The 22,555-nt window shown below is 39.4% G+C and overlaps 2 protein-coding genes across 5 annotated transcripts in view; one reads left to right on the top strand and one right to left on the bottom strand.

Annotated features, from left to right (window-relative positions):
* The first annotated feature begins 72 nt into the window (after nucleotides 1-72).
* wu:fc17b08 (uncharacterized) lies at nucleotides 73-20,220 on the top strand. 4 transcript variants are annotated; one of them, XM_051917340.1, is made up of 7 exons: nucleotides 73-235; nucleotides 3,404-3,469; nucleotides 12,188-12,267; nucleotides 12,574-12,706; nucleotides 12,972-13,259; nucleotides 13,348-13,450; nucleotides 13,584-20,220. In XM_051917340.1, the coding sequence occupies exons 1-7, from the start codon at nucleotides 139-141 to the stop codon at nucleotides 17,920-17,922; spliced, it is 5,106 nt and encodes a 1,701-aa protein (XP_051773300.1). In that variant the 5' UTR covers nucleotides 73-138; the 3' UTR covers nucleotides 17,923-20,220. The 4 variants fall into 4 exon arrangements, with proteins under 4 accessions (XP_051773300.1, XP_051773302.1, XP_051773303.1 ...); XM_051917342.1 differs by having other exon boundaries at nucleotides 133-231; XM_051917343.1 differs by lacking the exon at nucleotides 12,188-12,267 and having other exon boundaries at nucleotides 149-231.
* slit1a (slit homolog 1a (Drosophila)) overlaps nucleotides 19,445-22,555 on the bottom strand; it is an 80,361-nt gene continuing 77,250 nt past the window's right edge. The window contains exon 37 of the mRNA XM_051917344.1: nucleotides 19,445-21,994. Coding sequence (XP_051773304.1) covers nucleotides 21,756-21,994 — 239 coding nt within the window. The 3' untranslated portion in view covers nucleotides 19,445-21,755. The remainder of the gene's footprint in view (nucleotides 21,995-22,555) is intronic.

The following is a 22,555-nucleotide window of genomic DNA, read 5'->3' as shown; positions in this document are numbered from 1 at the left end:
ATACAGCAGGTGGCGCTGTCAGTCCGTCGACCGCAGGAAAAAAAAGAGAACGCGTGCGCCATGGCGTCACATACCGAAGCGACGCGTGGTTGCGCTATCAGTGAACGTGCGCGTTCCCGTGTTTATTCACAGTAGAAAATGGCGAGTCCGTGTACGAAGCGGTTGTGCACGACTGAGAGGTTTTTTATTCGCCAGGACGCGGACTGCTGGAGGTCTGAATTCATTCACTGTGTGGGTAAGAGCAGCACACTCTGCAGAAGACTCTATTTTCATTGTTTGTTCACGTTAGTTTAATAGAAATGTGGGCACTAATTCCTGCAGTTAGCATGCTAGCGCTAACCTTCACGAACGGATCAAACCCCGTTAATCTTTGGCTTTCAGTGATCAAGTAATCATTACAGATCATACACGCGACGAACTGCCGTTTACCTGTGATGCATTACGGCAGTTTCTCGTCGCGATATTGTAATTCTGAAAGAGTTAAGTGTACTGCTAGCTCAGTGCGCGCTCACGACCGTATGAAAGTTGTTTTTTAAAATGCGCGTTCATTTCTAGTTCTGCATGAGCCTGATTGACAGATGAGCAAATGTCAGCGCTGCAGAAGTGAAAGCACTTCAAAAAAGGAAAGTGTACATTTACTGTAAAGCAAATGTACTGAACTAAACGTTTGTTTTATACAAAACTATATATTTTGCTAAATAAATAAATGCTTATTCTCGAGGTTCCCGAACTTTTGATCATTGGAATTGCCTGTGATGGGGCAAAATAATCATGTGTAATTATCATAAATTATTATGTTTCATAAATAAGTGCAGTTACTAATAATATTACATATTTTGTTTCTTTTGACTGTGAAGCACTGAGCTTGAGTTATTATTTTACTTTCATTAACAGCTGCAACAAGTAAAGTGTAAAACTCTATTTTGCAGATATTCTCTTTTAAAAATGTACCCTTGTTCCTGTTTGTACATCATCATAAACAACAAACTGACTGGCAGCTGCTGCTACTGACAGGTCATGTGACCTGCTATTCTAGCAAACGGCAGGAACTATTGTGTACATGCAAATTTACACTGAATTACTTGGAAGAAGCGATCATGATCTGTCCTGGATCGTTAGTCATTATGTGGAGTTCATTCCTCTTTATATTTATTAATAACTGTTGCTTATGGTGGCCAAACAAATGCCAGCTCCTATTAAAGTTGACATGAAATGGCAGTAACAGATCTTTTCTTCCATATTGTGATGTATGTATGAGTGCAACAGAAGCTGTCTCATTTCAAAGGCTGCGCCCTCTGGAAATCACTTTGAGGACTTCTATAATATATGTCTGAAATGTAATAACTTTTCTGAATTGAGGCAGCCTTGATGTATGCGACCTCTGGAGGGTGCAGTCTTTGAAATGAGACAGCGGGATTATAGGAAAATGGGGAAAAAAGCAGGACGAGGACTTTTTTCCCCAGCCATCGTTTGTTGATTGGATGTTGAGATGTGGGCGTGGCACTCAAGTTGATGCGAGCTTGCCGTTGATTGGAGAGGCAGGGATTAAGTGGACTACTTTATTGGAAAAGTCCTGCATACTTCACGGCAGAGAAAACTCTTTCACTGGAACGTCCGGTTATGACATTTTGGTTAAACTTTTAAAGCTCAAAATAAACAAAATAAAATAAAAATTAAAGGTATGCGTGGAGGAATCATTCGATTTAAGATGAATAACATGCGTTTAGAGAATATAGGGTGAATTTTCATTTCATGCTTGTTGGGTGATATGGCAAAAAAAAAAAAAATCTTTTTTTTTTTTTTTTCTAAAGTGTAATGTTTAACTAATTAACTGAAAAACATAACTACAATATGATTCAAGTAACATTCTCTTTATTAACCATCTGGTTAAAGCAAGTTATGTTCCAAGAGCAGCACACCTGAAGTGATCAACATGGTGTAAATGTAAAACAAATTACTTGTTAGTTAAATGTCTTTGCAGAAAATATGCATGAAATATGAAGGCAAATGGTGTGCAAACTTACCTTTAAACATATCCTATATACTCAGAAATAATATAAAATAAGAGAAATGCTAAATATTTCTTAGCCAAAAAGTAATAGCAATAAATAACACCAGTAATAGTCTATTATTAAAGTAAATGTTTTGTAAAAACCAAAAATAACAGCACATTTCAGCCTGTCACCATCATGAAAACATGAAATATCAAACATGCAGTGGTTCTTTACAGGTTGAGCTATTGTTCCTATTGTTTTTATGTTTGGCTGTTGCACGCGTGTCCCACATCTTTTGCAGCGTCTCACCCATGAAACGGCATTCTGAAAACTCAGCGTCAAGTTAAAAAAAAGTTTAATTCACATCTAATAACTTTGCTTTTTTCCCCATTCCACTGCCCACATCTCGTTTTTTTTTTTTTTTTTCAAACCTTTTTTGAGTGAACAGACTAGCGATGTGTTCTGCGTTCACAGAGCGTCACACGAGAGCGGTTAATCAGGCGCGCCATCATATGGTTGGATCATTTTCTTCTCTTAACGGTTATCATCGCTGTATTGTCAACATGTCTAATTGTAATGTTTGCTAACATTTTTTTTGTTAAAAAATGCGATTTCTCAATTTAAAAATAATAAAATCAAGGCAAAACATTAAATTTGAATTAATCGAAAAATTCTGAAAAAATCGCCCAGCCCTATTGATTACTAATGAACTGTCTTTGAGCTCATCTTTCCAAACGGTCCTTCTCACTCCAGTCAATTACATTTATTTATCTCCGTTTATCTGTTCTTACGGATGTATTATGCATTATCAACATTTTTCAATGTTTGTGATTTTTTTAAAAGCCTTACCGAATCACTCCTTCAAGTCACCATGAAACCAAAATGGAAAATTCTTGTTTTTTTAATGGAAAATTGCAGTGTTTATTGATTAAAGACATTAAATATGCCTCCTCCTTTCCCACGCAACAACATCTCAACATCAAGATTTATCGGTGCACGTGATTATTGTGTTAAATTCATGTTCCTCATAATCTTGAATCAGAATATCTTCTCCTCCCTCTTGCAGCATCTCTTCTCTTCTCTGATGACGAGGGCGGGGCAACCTGTCACTCACATGAGATCCACCAATAGCAAATCACAACCATCCAATCAATTCCCTACAGACAAAATCAAGCCCCGCCCACATTTGTTCTTGTTCCAGAAGCGTTTCACAATAGGAAAGAAAAGACTAGCGCGACTTAAGTTTCATGATGACTTTAAAGAGTTCTGAGGTTACTCCCCTCTTTCCGAGGAATTGCATGAATGTATATTTATGCATTATCATTGTTTAATGGAGATTTATCGCGATTAAAGTAGGAGAGAACTGTGAGAATCTGGACTTGAACGTTTCTCTCTTCTCCTCTGAATAGGTCTTGACAATATCTTGGAAGTGTTTCTTGGAACGCAAGTTGTGGAGGACCTCAAGCTTTTAAAAGGTATGTTTCTCTGAGGTAACAGTACAATCGTTAAATGTAAACATAGTTGTGGCGTAGTGTATTCATTATAAATAGATTATTAAAGCTTCAAAAGTGATTCAGTCAAGGTCAGTGAGTGAATCCCTCTTTTCTTTTGATGTTTGACTAACATTAATGACACAGGCAGCAGCAGGCTTATTAGCATCCGTTTACTGTCGGCAACTTGCCGCACATCCAGTGTAGACAGAATCACTAATTATAATGGGTTCTATGTGACGTGTCGCGCCGTTCGCGTCCAGTGTAGACTGTGTTAGCTGCCAGTTTACACCAATGTGACTAGAATCAACAGTGTATCATTTCCATAGCAATGGCTATTTACTTCAGTGTTTCTGTCAGCTTTCTGTAGTGCAGCTGCTGAACTTCTAGTGAACACAACTTAGTGTCCAGCATTCAGATACAGTATAACACATTATGCTTATTTCTTGTTCTTGTTTTCCTTTGGAAAAATTAATATGAATGCTTCTCATTTGCTGATTGGCTGCAGTTTATGATAATCTATGTAATTAAAGATCCAGTGCCAAGTTTCTAAAGCGTTTATTTAACACTCATAAATAATTTCTATTCACATGGCTTTTTGCTCCTTGGGAAACTAATGATATTTCAACTGTCCAGTCAAATCAAATCTGTTATGTGGCATTCAATGACACGCTTTTAAGTTTATATATATAATATATATATACACAGGTGAATTAAAAATAACAATAGTAATATACATCAAAATATATATTATAAATACAAATATATCATATACACCAATTAAAAGTTTTTTTTTTTGTTTTTTTATATTTTATGTTACAATTAGGGCTGGGTGATAAAACAATAATTTTCGCAATATATTTTTCCTCAATAAAACTTTTTAAAAAATTTGATAAGTGTTCAATATAATGTTTATGCACTATGCAAATAATGCTGCGCATGCTTGTTGCAGACCGTTGCACTGGTGAAAATAACTGATAAGCCCGGACATGTCTGTTGTGTATGAGACATTAAACAGCAAACGTTCCAAAACATAAAGAGACAGAGCGGCTCGTTTGAACCATTCGCCACACGGAACGTTTATCAGCTCGGCTCAAAAAAACACGGCAACGCGAGCTTAGAGCGAATGCGTTTACTCGCAGACTGTGACCGAGTGTTCGAGTTCGAACTAGTTGAAAGTCAGATAAAAGAGCACTGACATTCTCAACAACACTGATGCGGAAAACAGGAGAAACATTGTGCCACAGCGATCCAGTTAGGCTTTTCAATGCACAAATCGCCAACTTTGACCATGATTTACTGTAGTAACACTAACTGAAACCATGGTATTGTGGCAAAAATGTGGGATATTCATATTGAATTTTATTATATTAATAATATAGACATTAAAGGAGTAATGTAATATAATTGCAGTATTTAAGTTGTAGCAGTTTTTGTGCTTTTGTATTTATACTAAATGTCATTAGGCTACTGTTTTTCATAACAAATACCATAGAAACCATATAGCCTAGTTACTTTTTACCATGGTAGTGAGGTGCAGTGTGTGGTTTTACCTGTGGGTAACATGATCCAAATACTATGGAAGACCAAATTTTACCCTATAAAATTTTGCCCTTTAAAAAATGAGGTTATTACAATTTTTACAGATCTTTCTGTTTTTGTTCACGAACAAAAATTTACATCTGCATCCCAACTCAAGCTACTGTCAAATGTGCAGCTTTAAGAGAGAAAACATGTAATATTAATCTGTGAGATGTTTGGCAGGTGTTTGTCATATTCTGATGATAAAACCACAGTTAACTGTCTGGTTTCTACAACTTTCACTCGGGAGCAAAAATCTGCCTTTAAACTTGTAAGAAATAAAGATTAGACATTTATCATTGTTATAATTATCGATATCGACTGATGAAAAATGTTATCGTGATAACTTTTTTGGCCATATCGCCCAGCCCTAGTTACAATTAAGTTAAATATTAAATATTATTATTTTTTTGCTTAAGTTAAATATAATATAATATAAATATGTACTGTGATCTTGTAAGTCACAAAAAATATGATGCACACCGTCTCGCCAAGTCATTGTGCACTTCTGCCAACTCTGCAAAATGCACTTGAGTTTCTGTATAACCCGTTCGCAAATTGGAATGTCACATAAAACATTTGTGAACATAGCACCATTTCCATCCCATGTGTTCAAGAGAACAAAATCATCACTTCTTGGGAAATTGGTGCAAAATATCAGTAATAAAAATGTAAGTTGTTTCAATCTGGCTCTTTTTCTCCATCATAAATGATTTTCGTCTCAGAGCGATAGACGAAACACAATAAACGCTGTCATGTGATCTTGCGTTCAGATCCTGGTGTTTGGGAACACAATTGTGTGGGACGCTTCTGGAGGGAATTAAACCAAATCATTCTGATGACAGACTTTGACTCAGGCGTAGTTTGTTCATGTCTTTTCGGATAAACAAATTATCCACCTCAATTCAGTGCACAAGTTTTTAATGAGCATTTTTAGAATTTATGCACATCTTGCCATTTTCATCCAGTGTTTTTTGTTCGTTTTTTTTTTTTTTTTTTTTTTTTTTAATGCAGTATCCCAAAATGCACATTAAAAAATAGGTGGATGGAAACATAGCTAGAGTGATGAAACGGATGGGCCAAAACAAACTGACATGTCTGAAAAGATCTGTGCAAAAACCAACACCTCTGTTTGTGAGTGGCTTGCGTTTATGTATTTATTTTTGACAGCACTGTTTGTAGGATAGGAAGAGGGGAGCTGGGGTTCCCAACATCCTCTTTCTGTGTTAGGGATGGAAGGTTGGTGGATGATGAATGCCAGTGGTTCCTGTGGTGCTGGATCTCCAGAGTGACATAAGAAATCATATTTACCCAAGTTGTGAATGTGAATAATTTACCTCAGGAATTCAGTAATATACGAACACTCTTGAATTTAGATAATGCATAATAATAAAGGGCCTACAGTTCTGCTCATAAGTTTACATACCCCTTGCAGAATATGCAAAATGTTAATAATTTAAAAGTTATAAAATAATTAAAGTTCTGTCTTGAATAAGCTATTTCACATAACATGCACTATATTGCCAAAAGTTTTGGGACGCCTGCCTTTACGTGCACATGAACTTTAATGACATCCCATTCTTAATCCGTAGGGTTTAATATGGAGTTGGTCCACCCTTTGCAGCTATAACAGCCTCAACTCTTCTGGGAAGGCTTTCCACAAGGTTTAGGAGTGTGTTTATGGGAATTTTTGACCATTCTTCTAGAAGTGCGTTTGTGAGGTCAGGCACTGATGTTGGCGAGAAGGCCTGGCTCACAGTCTCCGCTCTAATTCATCCCAGAGGTGTTCTATCGGGTTGAGGTCAGGACTCTGTGCAGGCCAGTCAAGTTCCTCCACACCAAACTCGCTCATCCATGTCTTTATGGACCTTGCTTTGTCCACTGGTGTGCAGTCATGTTGGGCCATCCCCAAACTGTTCCCACAAAGTTGGGAGCATGAAATTGTCCAAAATGTCTTGGTATGCTGAAGCATTAAGAGTTCCTTTCACTGGAACTAAGAGGCCAAGCCCAACCCCTGAAAAACAACCCCACACCATAATCCCCCTCCACCAAACTTTACACTTGGCACAATGCAGTCAGGCAAGTACCGTTCTCCTGGCAACGGCCAAACCCAGACTCGTCCATCGGATTGCCAGACAGAGAAGCGTGATTGGTCACTCCAGAGGACACGTCTCCACTGCTCTAGAGTCCAGTGGCGATGTGCTTTACACCACTGCATCCGACGCTTTGCATTGCACTTGGTGATGTAAGGCTTGGATGCAGCTGCTCGGCCATGGAAACCCATTCCATGAAGCTCTCTACGCACTGTTCTTGAGCTAATCTGAAGGCCACATGTTGAGTTTGGAGGTCTGTAGCTATTGACTCTGCAGAAAGTTGGCAACTTCTGCACACTGTGCGCCTCAGCATGCGCTGACCCCGCTCTGTGATTTTACGTGGTCTACCACTTCATGGCTGAGTTGCTGTTGTTCGCAATGGCTTCCACTTTATGATACCACTAACAGTTGACCGTGGAATATTTAGTAGTGAGGAAATTTCATGAATGGACCTCACGGTACAACGTTTGAATTCACTGAGCTCCTGAGAGCGACCCATTCTTTCACAAATGTTTGTAGAAGCAGTCTGCATGCCTAGGTGCTTGATTTTATACACCTGTGGCCATTGAAGTGATTGGAACACCTGAATTCAATGATTTGGAGGGGTGTCCCAATACTTTTGGCAATATAGTGTACATATAGTCCACAAGACAAAATAACCCTGTTACAAAGTTTACATATTCTTGATTCTTAATACTGTGTGTGGTTACCTGGATGATCTACGACCGTTATTTTGTTTTGTGCTGAGCAGTTAAACTGCCCAGTGTTCTTCAGAAAAATCCTCCAGCTCCTGCATGTTTGATCCTTTAACAGCTGTGACTGTATGATTTTGAGGCTCTTTTAACACTGAGGATGACTGAGGGACTCATAGGTAACTATTACAAAAAGGTGAAAACATTCACTGATGCTCAAGAAAGGAAACATGATGGATTGAGCTGAGGGTGTAAACTTTTTGAACAGGATGGTAGTGTAAATTTTTCTTATTTTGTTTAAAGATTGTATTTTTTCCATATTTTACTGCCCTTCAGAAGCTACATAAAATTCTTAAATTTTTCCCAGAAGACAAAATAAGTACAATTTACCCCAATCATCCAATTTAAAAAGTTTACACCCAATTTTTATGATCCCTCTTATTTTGTTAAACTTATTATCATTTTGCATATTATGCAAGGGGTGTGTAAACTTATGAGCAGAACTGTATATAAACCTGGTCACTTAATGTGTTTTCTCTGATTTGATAGCTATTAGATTGTGTAAATGCCCTCCGAAACGCTTTCGAGACTGATTTAAATCCGTCTGAGATGTGTTCCAGAGGTGTAAATGTATCTGCTTGTTGAAGCCACATGTGTACATTTTACTATTCTCAAAATTGGTAAATAAATAAACATGTGAGAGCGTGTTATACTGGCTCCCGGTAGTCAGATATGACACAGCATTTTGCGGACACACATTTATGTGAGTAAAAATGTAAATTAAACAAATCCGATAGTTGTCTGATCAGTAAAAACACATGGTGACAAGTGTACAGGCCCATATAGTCAGTAAAAAAGATTTCAGTATGCCTCAGTATGCCACAGTATGCCACTAATCATTAAATTGGGGAGGAGTGTGATGCTTTTTCAGTGCTGTCAAAATAAACGCCCAATTTCCAACACTTATTATAACATAAGGTATATAATGTACAGATTTTGAAGCATTATGAAGTATAACAATTTTTTTTTTTTCATCTTGTACATTGAATCTGCATTCAAAAGTTTCTTTTTGTATATCATATGCATATCACAAATGCGAAAGCAAAATGGCTAGTTAAAAAAAAATCTAAACTTACATAGTTGTATTATCTCTGTGAGCACAGACTGGTTTGTAATGCTCATTTCAAGTCATTAAAACATCAAGTTCTGTGTCTCATGAAGTAATGCGTGTTTCACAGGGTCTGTTTCCATGGTGACTTCTGGATTCAGCGCTCTTTTGAGAATATCTGTATTTTTAGGCTGAATGAAGATATGCAATGTACATCTTGGTATTTTCTAGTATGAAGTGGGTTAAATGTTTAGCTCTCCCCCCTGCACTTCGGATCAGTGAAGAGGATGTGTCGGGCCTTCAGGAAACGGAAGGAAAGCACCAGGTCCAGACGGTGTTTCACCAGCCTGTCTGAAAACCTGTGCTGACCAGCTGGCCTTCATCATCTCACAGATCTTAACAGATCACTGGCGCTGTGTGAAGACCCTCCCTGCTTCAAACACTTCACCATTATCCCCATACCAAAGAAACCCAAAATCGCAGGAATTAATGACTACAGATCTGTTGCTCTAGCATCTGTTATGAAGTCATTTAAGAGACTGACGCTAGCCCACCTGAAGGACACCACTGGACTCTTGCTGGACCCCCTAAAGTTTGCTTTTTGACCAAAGAGTTCAATGGATGATGCAGTCAACATGGGACTGCATTATGTATGGACAAACCAGGGACTTATTTGATCCATCTGTCAATGGATCACCAGCTTTCTGACAGATAGGCAGCAGCTAGTGAGACTGGGAAAATTAACGTCTAGCACTGGCGCCCCACTGCTCTTCTTCCTCTACACCAACGACTGCACTGCTAAAGACTCCTGAAGTTTGCAGATGACACTAAAGTCATCGGCCTCATACACAATGGTGATGAGTCTGCATATAGGCAAGAGGTTGAACAGCTGGCTGTCTGGTGCAGTCGTCATAACCTGGAGCTGAACACGCTCAAAACAGTGGAGATGATTGTGGACTTCAGGAGAAACCATTAGTCATTGGAGTCATTAAGGTTTCCGGGCACCACCATCTCTCAGGACCTGAAGTGGGACAATCACTTTGGGTTCTTCTTAAATGCAAGTCTGCATCCTACCGAGGCTGCGTCCTTCCTAGTTCAGTCCTTCTGAGGCTTGTAGACTTGAGTCCTCCTCAGCATTAAACACTAGAATGAGACGGTCTAGTAAGTGCGCAAGGCTACGTCACACGTGTTCCCACCCCTACCGTCATGGCACGAAAATACTAATAAAACTTAATTTTGGAAAAATACTTTGTATTACAAATCTTTATATTATCTGGCTTTCTAGTAATCCAATACAATGAATCACAGCCGTCTATAGTCTCCCAGTGGCTTACATTATTGGCGGTTTATTGTTAACTGAGTAATTTACACCAAAAAAAAAGATAACATCTATGCTTTCATGTCCGAAAACATTATTTTTGTCTTACGTTTCATAATAAATTCAGACAAGCTCAATACTGTTTTCTGTCTATTTTCGTGACTGGGAATGTGTACAAAGGATTGTAGGTTATTGAAGGTCATGAAGGATACATCCCATGCATCCTTCAAATTCAGCTAAACAAGAAAGCTGCCTTTCAAGGATCCTTTAGATTGAGATGGCCTTCAGCGACGTTTGATGACGTGGCAGCGGACATATGCAGCCTTCGTAGGATGCAGTCTTCCGTTTGAGCAGCACCCATTGACTCCATTGTGAAAAGGCCCAGCAGAAGTTGTACTTTCTTAACCGGCTGAAGAAGTTCAACCTGCCACAGGAGCTGCTGATGCGGTTCTACTCTGCCATCATTGAGTCTGTCTTCTGCACTTCAATAACTGTCTGGTTTGGCTCAGCTACAAAATCAGACATCAGAAAACTACAGAGCACAGTTTGGACTGCTGAGAGGATTATTGGTGCTCCCCTGCCCACCCTCCAAGAATTGTATACATCCAGAGTGAGGAAAAGGGCTCAGAAGATCACTCTGGAGTCTGGATCCCTCACATCCAAGCCAACTTCTCTTTAAACTTTTGCCGTCTGGCCGGCACTACAGAGCACTAAGCACCAGAACAGCCAGGCATATTTGTATCTTAATCACATTAGGGTTGGCCCGACAGACGATGCCATCGTCCATCGTTGATGCTGACAGACATCACAATGTTTAGCCGGCACTGTGATTTTTTTTTTTTTTTTTTTTTTTTTTTTTTTTTAAATTCCACAACCCTAGCACCATTTTACTGTTTCTAGTTGAAGTGAGCAGCACGTCAAAACAGCGGTGCGGTCACACCACAAGCACTCAGGATCGTTTTTGGTAATGATATAGTGCTGAAATATCTTCTAGTAGTTTTATCTAAAGCCAACACACTTCATTCAAGCCCTTTCAGCTATGTGCACGTTCTTTCTTTCTCCAGACGAGGGCCACATTAATTCCAGTGAATTAAAGCCCCCCCACCCCCCACCCCAATGTCATCGTCCATTGCGATGTTTCACTGTAGACATCGTCCGATGCCAATTTGGTAGACATCGCCCAACCCTAATTCACATATCTTTATTTTTTTATTTTGCTATCTGTGTACTGTTGTCTCTGTACTGGAAGCTTCTTCTGTCACCAAAACAAATGCCTTGTGTGCGTGTGCAAACATGCTTGGCAATAAATCTCTATCTGATTCTAATTCAAATATTGAGGTCATTGAAATAAGTCAAAACCCCCAATCCTCTCTACTGGTCATTATTATTGTTTCTCAAAGAACATGCATACTGATAAACCGATACCATGAATGCACTATTAGTCACTATGAGCATTTATGGTAGATGCTTTTATCCAATATACAAATGTACATGGGTAAGAGAAATGGAAATTCACATGCTGAAAAACATTGCCATTTTGCTGCTTTTCCCCCCTCACCAGTGGGTGGCACTGTCACCAAACCTAGCAGGTATGTTTAGATCATGGTGGCAATGGCTGAAGATTATGTCAACCAAATTTGGTGGAGATGGGACAAAACTTGAAAAGTTTTGCAACCCAAAACAATAGTCAGACTTTGAGCTGGTGCTATAGGATTTGAATTAAAATTAATTAGACTGGTATAAGGAGGCTTTTGATTGACTGTTTCTGTTTATACAAAAAATGGACTGCTAGTTAGTATGTAAACCTGCTAGTAGCTTTTTAGCAGTAGCAGCATTCTGTATTCGGTACAGTTTGGTCTTTCCCTTCCCTGCACACACGGTTGAATTTTGCCTCTTCTTTTGGATCCACAGATTGTAAGCCTGCAAGTGTGTCAAATTGGTCATTTGCTGAAAATTGTCTTTTCTGCTGCTTAAGACGAGAAAAAGTGAAGGTAGTTTTTTTTGTTCATTTACTTTTTTTCCCCCTCTTTCCTGATATTTCAAAAGACCTTGGAAGAACCGTTTTGTTTTGTTTTTAACCTGTTTTTCTTGCACTAGCTATACTATGGACTCTACAGTCATTTCAAGTAATGTGCTCAAAGGACACAGTGGTCTCAATTGTAGTTTTTTAAATGTTAATTTCTTTTTCCTTGGTATTTGCATACATTAAGTACATGTTGCATGTGTGTCTCCTAGATGTAAAAGACCTCCACCCTTATTCTTATTCCACCCTTGTTTTTTTTTTACTCCATGAACAGGAACATGTAGTTGCACTCAACAAACAAATTGTGGAAAGTGGAGGAAAACCTTTACTAGGTAAAGATCCTTCTAATATCACCAGACTGGAGTCGCAGTCAGAGGAATTCCTGAATGCAGTGTTACACAGGAAAAGTGAGTATACCGCATATGGTCTGTCATTTGTGTAATAATGAATGATCAGACATGGTGCACTATAGTGATGGGAATGTCTGCAACTTTTACTCATTTAATGTGGGCAGTAACTGCTCTTACTAGAGTTGATGAAGTTTTAGCATGTGGATTTAGTCTACTCCTTTGAAGCATTTCACAACATGTCCACATCAACTACGATTTATCAGGCTTTTCTCATGTTGCCAAATCATTTGCGTTCATTTTAACATGATTGAACTGTCAACAGAATACACACCAAGAATTCCAGATCCGCACATCCCTGTGGTGGCCTGTGATATCGTTCAGCAGATGATTAATGAGTTGGCTAAGTATTATACCTCACAAAACAAAAACTGCTCTCAGGACTCCCTTCAAAACAATGGAAAAAAGGACCAAAGCTTTCTGAAAACTAGCTGTGTCACTTCAACAACTGCTGTCAATATAGCTTCTGCTCAAAACAAGTTCATCATGGTGGACCAAGATGCCCCGCTGGACCTCTCTGTGAGAAAGGTCAAAGTAGAGGACATTGAGCAAGGTGCAGTATAGAATTATGAATATATAAAGAGTTACTAGTTTAAAAGAAATCTGTTCAATTTAGCTTTGAATGATTTGTGTCTCTTTAGATGGAGTTCTTGACCTCTCGACGAAGAAGAATTTCAGCAAAAGCCATGCGTCTTTAAGTAATTCTAATGTTCATGCCAGCCCGACTACACATTTGGTCAAAAGGTAAAGGAAATCAGGACTCTATTGACCAGGTTTATGTGTATTATTTGCTGATTACAAAGACATGTATTTTAGGATTATATCCAGTTGAGATGGTGTCTATATACGTCTAATTGTTTTTTGCATGGTCTTTCAGGGACTCCGTCAACCTGAGTCTTGCCCGAGAAGGAGATCTACAGTCGGTGTCCACTTTGGAACAGTTCATGTCTAAGCTTTGTTTGCATCACCAGCGCCAAATAGTTGACGCATTAGGCTTCTTACAAAGCGAAGTCAAGACTGTGGCTGCTTCCAACCATTTCCAACCACCCACTCCAAATTTGACTGAGAAGCAAGTGAAAACCAGCTGCATTAATATATCGTTTGAAACGAGGTCTGAAAGGACATGTTCTGTGGATGCTGCTGTGAGCATTACTAAGTCTCAAGAGTCGTCTGCTGTCAGGACTAGTCAAAAGCCTACTGGAGAGGTTTTAAATGCAGATGTTTCCAGTGTTGCATGTGTAACGACTGAAAAACCAGTAGACCTTTGCAAGATGGAAGTTTTGTCGTCTTCATCTTGTGGAACAGGTGATGAGTGTGGAGATGAAAGTTCTCCAAACAAATTTGTCGTCATGACAAAGACAACTACTGATCATCAGGAAGCCAAAAAATCATTAGGGTCAAGCATTCAGCAAATTCAACGTAGCGATTCTGTAAAGTGTCTATCCAGTGCTGAGCGATGTTTGCCGACATGTGCTGCAGAGTCTGATCATGCAGACCTGTTATCAAAATGCACACAGAAGAGCTCTTTTGCACAAAGTGAAGATGCTGTTGTAAAGCCCTACACAATTCAAAAGACATCAAATGTAGTTTTACCAATATCTCCAAGAACAGCCAGGAAAAGCAGAAAAGGTTCTTGCCTTAGGCAAAGTAATGGCTCTTTAAGTTGTATCATAAATGATACCGATAGCCATTGTGACTTGGTGTATATTAGAAAGTCAATAACAGAATGTCAGCTTCAGTCTCGTAATCGATTGCATCCACGACAAAATGCTCGGAAGAGCACAAGAGGGCACAAGTATGTCGAGGAGTACTTGGAACTAAAAACTGTCCGTACGCTAGCTCGTAAATCTATAGTTGATTCCACTGGGAATTGTCCAGCTCATATACCAGACATGCACATATCAGTCGCTCCAAAGCAGGCCCTTTCTAATTCTGGCAGTGTTCCTCTCGTAAATGCACCTTTTGCAGGGGACTGCATGAAAAATGTTATTCAGAAATTATCATCGGAGCAGATAGCGGAGAATGAAATGCCAGGAGATGTCGTGAAAGTAACTGGTCTTGGTCTGGTGGTTGAAACCAGTCAGACGGGAAAAGTTGAAAGTAATGGGCAAATTTCCCATGAACCATCTTGTAAACGAAGTGAATTAACCATGCAACCAGATTTGATCACAGAAGCTATTATTGCTCCTAATGCATTAGTGCAAGAAGAAGACATGGACTCGGTAGAAATCAAAGAAACGACTGAAACAGAACTCGCTCTACAGAAAGAAGGATGTGAGTCCCAAATTGGACCCACGCCAGAAGAGGTGGTATGTGGTACAGAAAGTAAGGCTGAGTGTGAGGATAAATCTTTGGAACCATCACTGATCCCTGTATCCCCCAACATGGCCAAAGAGTCATCTGATGGAGTCGACGTGGAACCAAGAAATGAGCAAGAAATGTCAAATCCCACAGAAGTCGAGACTGCAGCAGATGTCCAGAAACAATCTGAGACATCAGAAATAAAGGAAAACACTGACGAGGATAGAAGTTCTCAAGAGCAAGTTTTGAATGACACTGAAAGTAATCCCCAAACAGTGAACTCTTCCAAACTACCAGCGAAGGATCAAGGGGATTCAGCGGTGTCCAGCCTGACTGAAGCCTCTACTGTACAACCACTTGTAAAATGTAAGGAGAATGATGAGGATCCGCATACCCCAAAAGTTTTGAATGCAAAACATGCAGTGTCCTCAGACAGATGCTTGCGTAGTAGAGGTTCAAAAGGCAGCGTTGACGTAATGAAAGACTCTGTGAAGTGTGGTGCATCTGAACTTGAGCATGCCAATGATAAAAGCCCAAAGACTCAATCTACTGAAACAAATGTGCATATTGAGGAAGAGCATGATTCGAAAGCTCTAGACATTCTTGAATCCCCCCAGGAGATCGCAGCTGCCAAACCTTGTAATAGTCTGGTTGTGGATCATGCAGTCAAAACGAGACAAAAATCAAGAAACGCAACTGCTTTCGAAAGGGATGAGTATCCGAGTCCAAGCGTCAAAACGAATGATGAGTTGCCAAGTGTTTTGTCACCTGAGGTTCTTCCAGAAACTGTAAGCACCACCTCCACCACCACCACAGAGAGTGGAAAACACCACAAACCGAATAATCAAGCCTCTGAAAGCTCTGAAAATATGCCACTTAAAAATGAATCTAGTCCTATTGAACTGTCAGATAGCAGAGACTGTTCACCCATCAAAAAATCTCCACCAAGCTCTGAAAATATGCTTTTGAGAAGCAGAAGTAACACTGAACGGCCTTTTGGTAGCAAACCGAGCAATCCAACAGAAGGCCATTCAGAAAAGCAAGGGCAGATGTCTTTAAGAAAGAACAGCCCTGTTACTGAGCAGGCAACTAATAAAGATTTGTGTATGTCTTCCGAGGGAGTAACGCGTATGCCTCTACGAAGCAGGACTATTAGCACAATTAAACAGACTGTTACTAGAGATTCTCCTGTTAAAGGTTCCATTAAGAGTTGCATCAGTGAACAATCTATCAGTTTACAGTCCAGTACTACCTGTAGAAAAACAGAGACCAGTGCGCACAGGCCCTTAAGAAGCAGTGCCAGTTTAATTGCAGAACCTCCCCATCACAACAAATCTGCTGTTGGAGATGGATTAGAGAGCCCAGGGCGTATGTCGTTGAGAAGAGGGAATGTTTCAAATACTGAAAAGTTGTTTGGCTCAACAACGTCCCCTAGTAAAAATAAACGTCCTTCGAGACAACGAGAGGTTTCAGCATCCTCAAGTGGGGAAGCAGAAGAGAGCCCATTGAGTTCAAAACTTAAAATCCAAAACCAGAAGCATATGGAGGCCCAAATAAGAGACTCTTTGAATCTGCCAGATGAATCGTTACGCATAGCTGGTTTTCAGAGGCCTGAACCAGTTGTTTGTAGTCCCCCCAAATTTTTGGAGGCGCTAAGGGGAGAAGAACACCAGCAGGTGATTTCAAATTTAAATGCAAAATTTGATAAAATGCACAAAGGTTGGATACAAATGGACAAGGAGGGTCAGCCTGCTCCGAAACCCAAAAACAAGGCAGATAGACTTAAAGAAATCTGGAAAAGCAAACGCAGAGTACGAAAGTCAAGACCATTAGAACAACAGAAGTTTTCCCCTGTGCAAATGCTTTTCATGAAGCCCTTTGACTTGCCCAGTATCTGCAGGTGGTTCCTGCAATCAACTGAAACAAAATCTCTTGTAATTGTTAAGAAGGTGAACACCAGACTTCCTTCGGAAACACAGTTGTGTTTTCACTCTTCAGCGGCAGGAGCAGGGTCCTCTCATGGCATATTTCCTAGCCTCCAGGCCGAACGGTTGAAGAAGCATCTGAAAAAGTTTGCTATTGCATCACCAGTGAAGAATAACCCCAAGAATCAAAGACTACTCTCAAAAGCTTTAGGTCAAGGTATTTCTGCGATGAGGAGTAAAGAGAAGCACGAACCCACAACTGCCACACGGATCTCTACAAAGGCACAGAGTCTTGCTGGAGTGACACCGGCACAGGCTCCTGAGAGCCTCGGTGCGATGGCAGGAAGTGCGAAAAATCCAGCAAGTGCTCGAATTCTTAGGAAGTATTCGAACATGCGTGAGAAACTTCAGGTTCAGCAAAACAAGAAATGCAAAGAGAAAACATTCAAAGGTGCTCGTTTGAAGGCAGCATTAATTCCAAAGAAAGCCAACAAACAGAAATTACAGACACGAAAAGGACCGAAGTCTGTGGTTGTCCAAAGGATCTCATCGCTCACCAAAAAGGCAAAAGCAAACTCTGCCCTCAAAGAACGGGCTTTGAAAAAGAACCCATGTCACAAAGACTGTGCCTCTCCGAAGAGGTTGAAGGCACTCAAAAAAGTGACGAAAGGTGAGCATGTCTCGACTAACGCCTCGGGTAAAAAACAGACACTGCTCAAAACCAGGATTGATAAGGCACAGCAAATGAAAACAAGTGGGACTAAAGTTGACGTAAAGAAATCAGTGCTCCAAAAAGGCCCTAATAATTTAGAACCACAATCTTTAGATATGGACATTAAGCCTCTGGCATTGGAAGACCAAGTGTTAACTAGGTCTCAAAGAAAGATGGAAGTCACCTCTTCACAGACCGGCTCTCCTAAATCCTCCACAAAGCGAGGCTTGGAACCACTGGTCACTCCAACAAAACGTACAAGGACCTCAAAACCATGAGATATGTGTACAGGTACTAGAACTCGTGTAGAAATGTTTCACAAGAACAAGGGGTGCTGATGCTTTTCAGAATGTTCCTTTCTTGGAAGGACAAATTTATTTTTGAAGCTGTTTTTTGAAGCTTGGCAGTACATTTTCAGAGTTGTGAATATATTGTCATCTGAGAGAGATTTGTCTTTGAAACGAAGGAACTTGACAGCTCTACCTAACAGTGTCAAATTTTTTCAAATATGCTTTAAGAAATCTATTTGTTTGTTACAGAAAATTGATATTTTTTCCCTTGATGGAGCCGTTAATGTAAAAACAAGTCAATAAATAAAGGTTCCGATTCCCTTTTAATGGGGCATTTTAAATATGGGTTATTAACTAAATAACTCTCGTTTGTTTGACCGTTACATTGTATAGCTTATTATTACAACAACTTGTAATATTGAACCAGATATTATTTAAGGAGTGATCCACAATTCTAAAACAATTAATAATTTTAGTTAATTAAAGTGGCTTTGTAACCTGAATAATGTGCCTTTTTTCTTATCTGTATTTATAAGTAATTGATTTTGCCTCAAGAAATAAAGCCTCATTCTTTTTGCACATAGATGAGAGAAATTTGTCCCAAAATTCTTCATAAAATACAAGGAAAAAAATACTAATTTCCCTCTTCTCTGATAACTGAAGTTTAAAAATGTTGTAGTTAATATTTTCATACAGTGTACCAGTATTGTACTACTTCATTTTGTCCGTTCCTTTGAGATGATGAAAATGATTTATGTATAGAAACTTGTCTATATCACTTTTGTTTCTCAAGTAGATTATCTATAGTGAAGAGTAACTTATGCATTATGGTCTCAAACGCTCTAAAACAGTTGTATTTATGATGCTAAAAGGAAACTATGCAAGATTACAGATTTTCTAAAACATGTTTCTGCTCTAATCCAGTTTGTTAATTTAGGCATTAAGTTAGATGAAGAATCACAAGAGCTTAATTTTTTTCAGCTTACTCTTTCATAATTGTTTTAATATTTTTAAACTACTTAAAGGTCAAAAAAGTACATTAAAAAATGTAGTTTACATATACCAGGGTTGAAGACCTTACCCCATTTATATGGTTTTTGGTGTCATGGGGGGAAAAAAAGATGTAAATGAACTTGGTTTTGAGCTGTATGCATTTTGTCTTTTGTCGGTTTTTCATGCATTTTTGTTCAGATTTTTTTTTTTTTCCTTCCCCAAAAGTAAACAAGTGATGAGTGAAGTAAAGAATGTGCAGTGAAAGTTGGTTCTCAACCGTGTAATTTCATCCAATGCAATGTATGTAGAAGCCAATGTTTACAATAACCACAGCATTTATTTATAGTGAATCATTAATAATTCAGTTTTGCTTCTCAAGGTTTTTTTTCCCCCTTTCCAGTGTATGAATGACAACCAGTTCCTCACGTTTGGTTTGATAAAATGTGCCAGGAACCAAATATTTTGCTGCTTTAAAAAATTTTTTTTGTGGTTTTGATAAAGCAGACATAGACACTCGTATAATCACACATTTTAATGAATGAAAAAGGAGGAAGTTCAGTAAACATTTTGGTGGCGCTACTTACATTCGGAGTAACTGCAGTTAGTCAATGTAACTATCAACGTAACATCAGAAGAATAAACAGCAAGAGCTCTTAAATGTTCTATATGCAACAGCGACAGTTTCTTTCACAATGTCTTGAGTTCATGATGCGATGGTTGTGATTGGCACAAGGTTAGCTCAGACCATGAAATCTACAGGAAAAGTCTGTAACCCTTTCCAATGATTTGTATGCACTGAAGCGATCACATCTTTAGCGATGACATTCACATTAGCTTCCGTTCCCAGTACCTCAATGTACAATAAGAGCAATAAGTATCCACCGTAGAGTAACAAAACCGGTTGATGTTTGCTTTATGGAAACACCAACCATGTGGTACAATGAATGTATGGAGAATTAAATTACTGCAAGTAGTTCTCAAATAGTACCACTTTACTAAAGAAGAACAGCATTTTTTCTTTTGGTCTGCACAGAAAACACTAGTAGCAGTCGGGGCTATTGACTTGCTCTTTAGTATGAGGACTGGTTGTAATTACCCTATTAAAAATGCCTTAATCTCAATAACCTCTTTTTCCTCTTGGCTTTATTCACAACTCAAAATCAGCTTTCTATCTGGACAGGTCTTAAAATAAATAATTACAAAATCAAGCACAAAGATATTTTAAATGAATTAAATGTGGTATTCACATGGAAGACAACATTTACAATATTAAAAAAGAAAACAAAAAAAAAACCTTCCGAAACAATCAACACTGGCTCATATTACAATAAGGCTAATAGGCTAATTATCATCTATGCTTTTGGCCAGTTTCAAACCACTGTGGCCTGTATAAGCAAGTGAATTAAATGACCGAATAAAACACCAAAGAAGTCACCAAATTTCACACTGCTGTTTGATAATAAAATCCTGAAAACAAATTTATTCTTTAACATATAAAAATACTATACCAAAATGAAATACAAATATATATTAGAATCTGTTAAGCATTTCTGTATAAAGTGAAGGACTAGGGAGTTAGGAAAAGGAAATCAAAGCGAAAACAAACACCCACCGAAATTAAATGAAATAAGCCAAACTGCACTTATTCGTGTTTTAATTCTAGGACGATGTTCATGGCAATTTGAACGCAGTAGCTTGCGGAGGTAATACTGTAGGAATCGAAAGGAGAACATGGCGGAATCTGGGAAGTCGTTACTGTTGGGAGATTTGGTGTGTACAGTGTTGTGGTCATAACCCATAGTCATATTGTACCCCTCAAACAGTTTCAACACTGACCCATATATAAAAACTGCAGTGGCGTTGCATATTTAGCAGTGTTTCGATAAGCGATGTTCTATTTTCTGCTCAGCAGTACTAATATTAACCACAATCCAGACATCACATGACAATGAGCATGCATCTTAGAAAACGGTGTGATGAGATCTATCTAGCGCTTGATTTCAGCTCTCCCTTACATTCTGTCATTGAGTTCTCTGTTTGAGGTAATGGAATGACAAACACTATGGAATAGATCGAATGGATCCTTCGGTTTGACTTTCGTTTCTCGATCTATCGAAAGTCGAAATATTATAAAGAAGCTCCCTTCCGACATGGTAACTACGATATGGCACCAGGAGTTCTTCACGCGTTCAGATGGAAGGCTGCTGGGTATTTTTGGCCCCCATGTAGTTTATTAATGGTGTCATATTTGCAGTGGAATTGGGGCAGGGACAGAGTCCCGTGTGCCGCCCATAACACAAAACCATTGGAAATATCTGGTTAGACAGCATGTGGTTCCATGCACATCTCCTGCTGTACTTGTTTCACACCTTCTATTTTACCAGCATGTCACTGAGGATGTATTCTCCCACACAGATTTATCATACATACAGTTTTTTCAGGCATGGTGGAAATATGGATCTTCCTTTCATCACCATTACGGAGCCTTATCTGCTCAAATACATGTCCTGCACTGCAGAGAGAGTCAAAAAGACCATCATTTTCTTCTAATACATGACTAATGTCCTGTTTTTGGGCTGAAACAAGCCAGGGTCCATCTCGCTCGCCTTCCTGTCAGCAGAGTTGGTGTTGTTTTACCCTTCTGAGACCTTACGAAAGGACAAAAAAGGGTTGAAATTTCAGGCTGTGGTGGAAATCTAAAGGGGGGGGGGGGTATGTCTTTGTATACCCAATGAAACATGATATCTTTTTCTGTTGGCTTTTTTTGTGATGGCTCTTTCTGTGGTTCTGTCAGACTGTGATGAGGTGGTGATGCTAGTGGTTGTGTTCTACATGCACCCCACACAGCCACACTTGATGGTCTTCTCAACCTCCTCGCTGAAGGACGTGCCGTCGCTGCACTCGAAAGTGTATTTCCTGCGCTTCATCCTTTGGCTGGCGCAGCAGGAGCCGGTGTCGCAGGCACCGCTGCACTCCACCCATGACACCATGCGTGTGGTCTGACAGATGGCGTACCCTCGCTGGACCTGGTAGAAGTCCCGTACTGGCTCCCCGTGGCACTCGGACTCTACAACAGAAGAAACGGCATTAAATAGCATACAAAAGACACATTTAACTCTTTCCCCGCCAGCGTTTTTTAAAAAAGTTGCCAGCCACCACCAGCATTTTTAATTTTCATAAAAATTTCATGGCCCCCAGAATATTTTGTTGGATGTTTATCTGAACATGCAGTAGTCGTAACCCGAAGGTTGCGGGTTCAACAGGAAATGTAGGTGGGGGGACTGAATGAACAGCGCTCTCATTACCCACAACCGAGGTGCCCTTTGAGCAAGGTACCGAACCCCCAATCACTCCCCGGGCGCCGCAGTAAAAATGGCTGCCCACTGCTCCGGGTGTGTGTTCAATAATCACTGCTGTGTGTGTGCACTTGGATGGGTGAAATGCAGAGCACAAATTCCAAGTATGGGTAAGTATTTCGCCATACTTGGCTACACGTCATGTCACTTTATTAATATATCAAACGAAAGAAATGGAGCCTGTGCTTTTAAACAAACAAACAAAAAACTTTTACTCTAGCTTCATGCATTCTTTTATCAACTCTTGAATGTGGGCAAGTTTCATAAAAAAT

Source organism: Ctenopharyngodon idella, chromosome 13, assembly GCF_019924925.1.
Source record: "Ctenopharyngodon idella isolate HZGC_01 chromosome 13, HZGC01, whole genome shotgun sequence".
Taxonomy (NCBI): Eukaryota; Metazoa; Chordata; class Actinopteri; order Cypriniformes; family Xenocyprididae; genus Ctenopharyngodon; species Ctenopharyngodon idella.
Note: the sequence above shows the minus strand (reverse complement) of the source record. Positions and strands in the feature narration are given on the sequence as shown.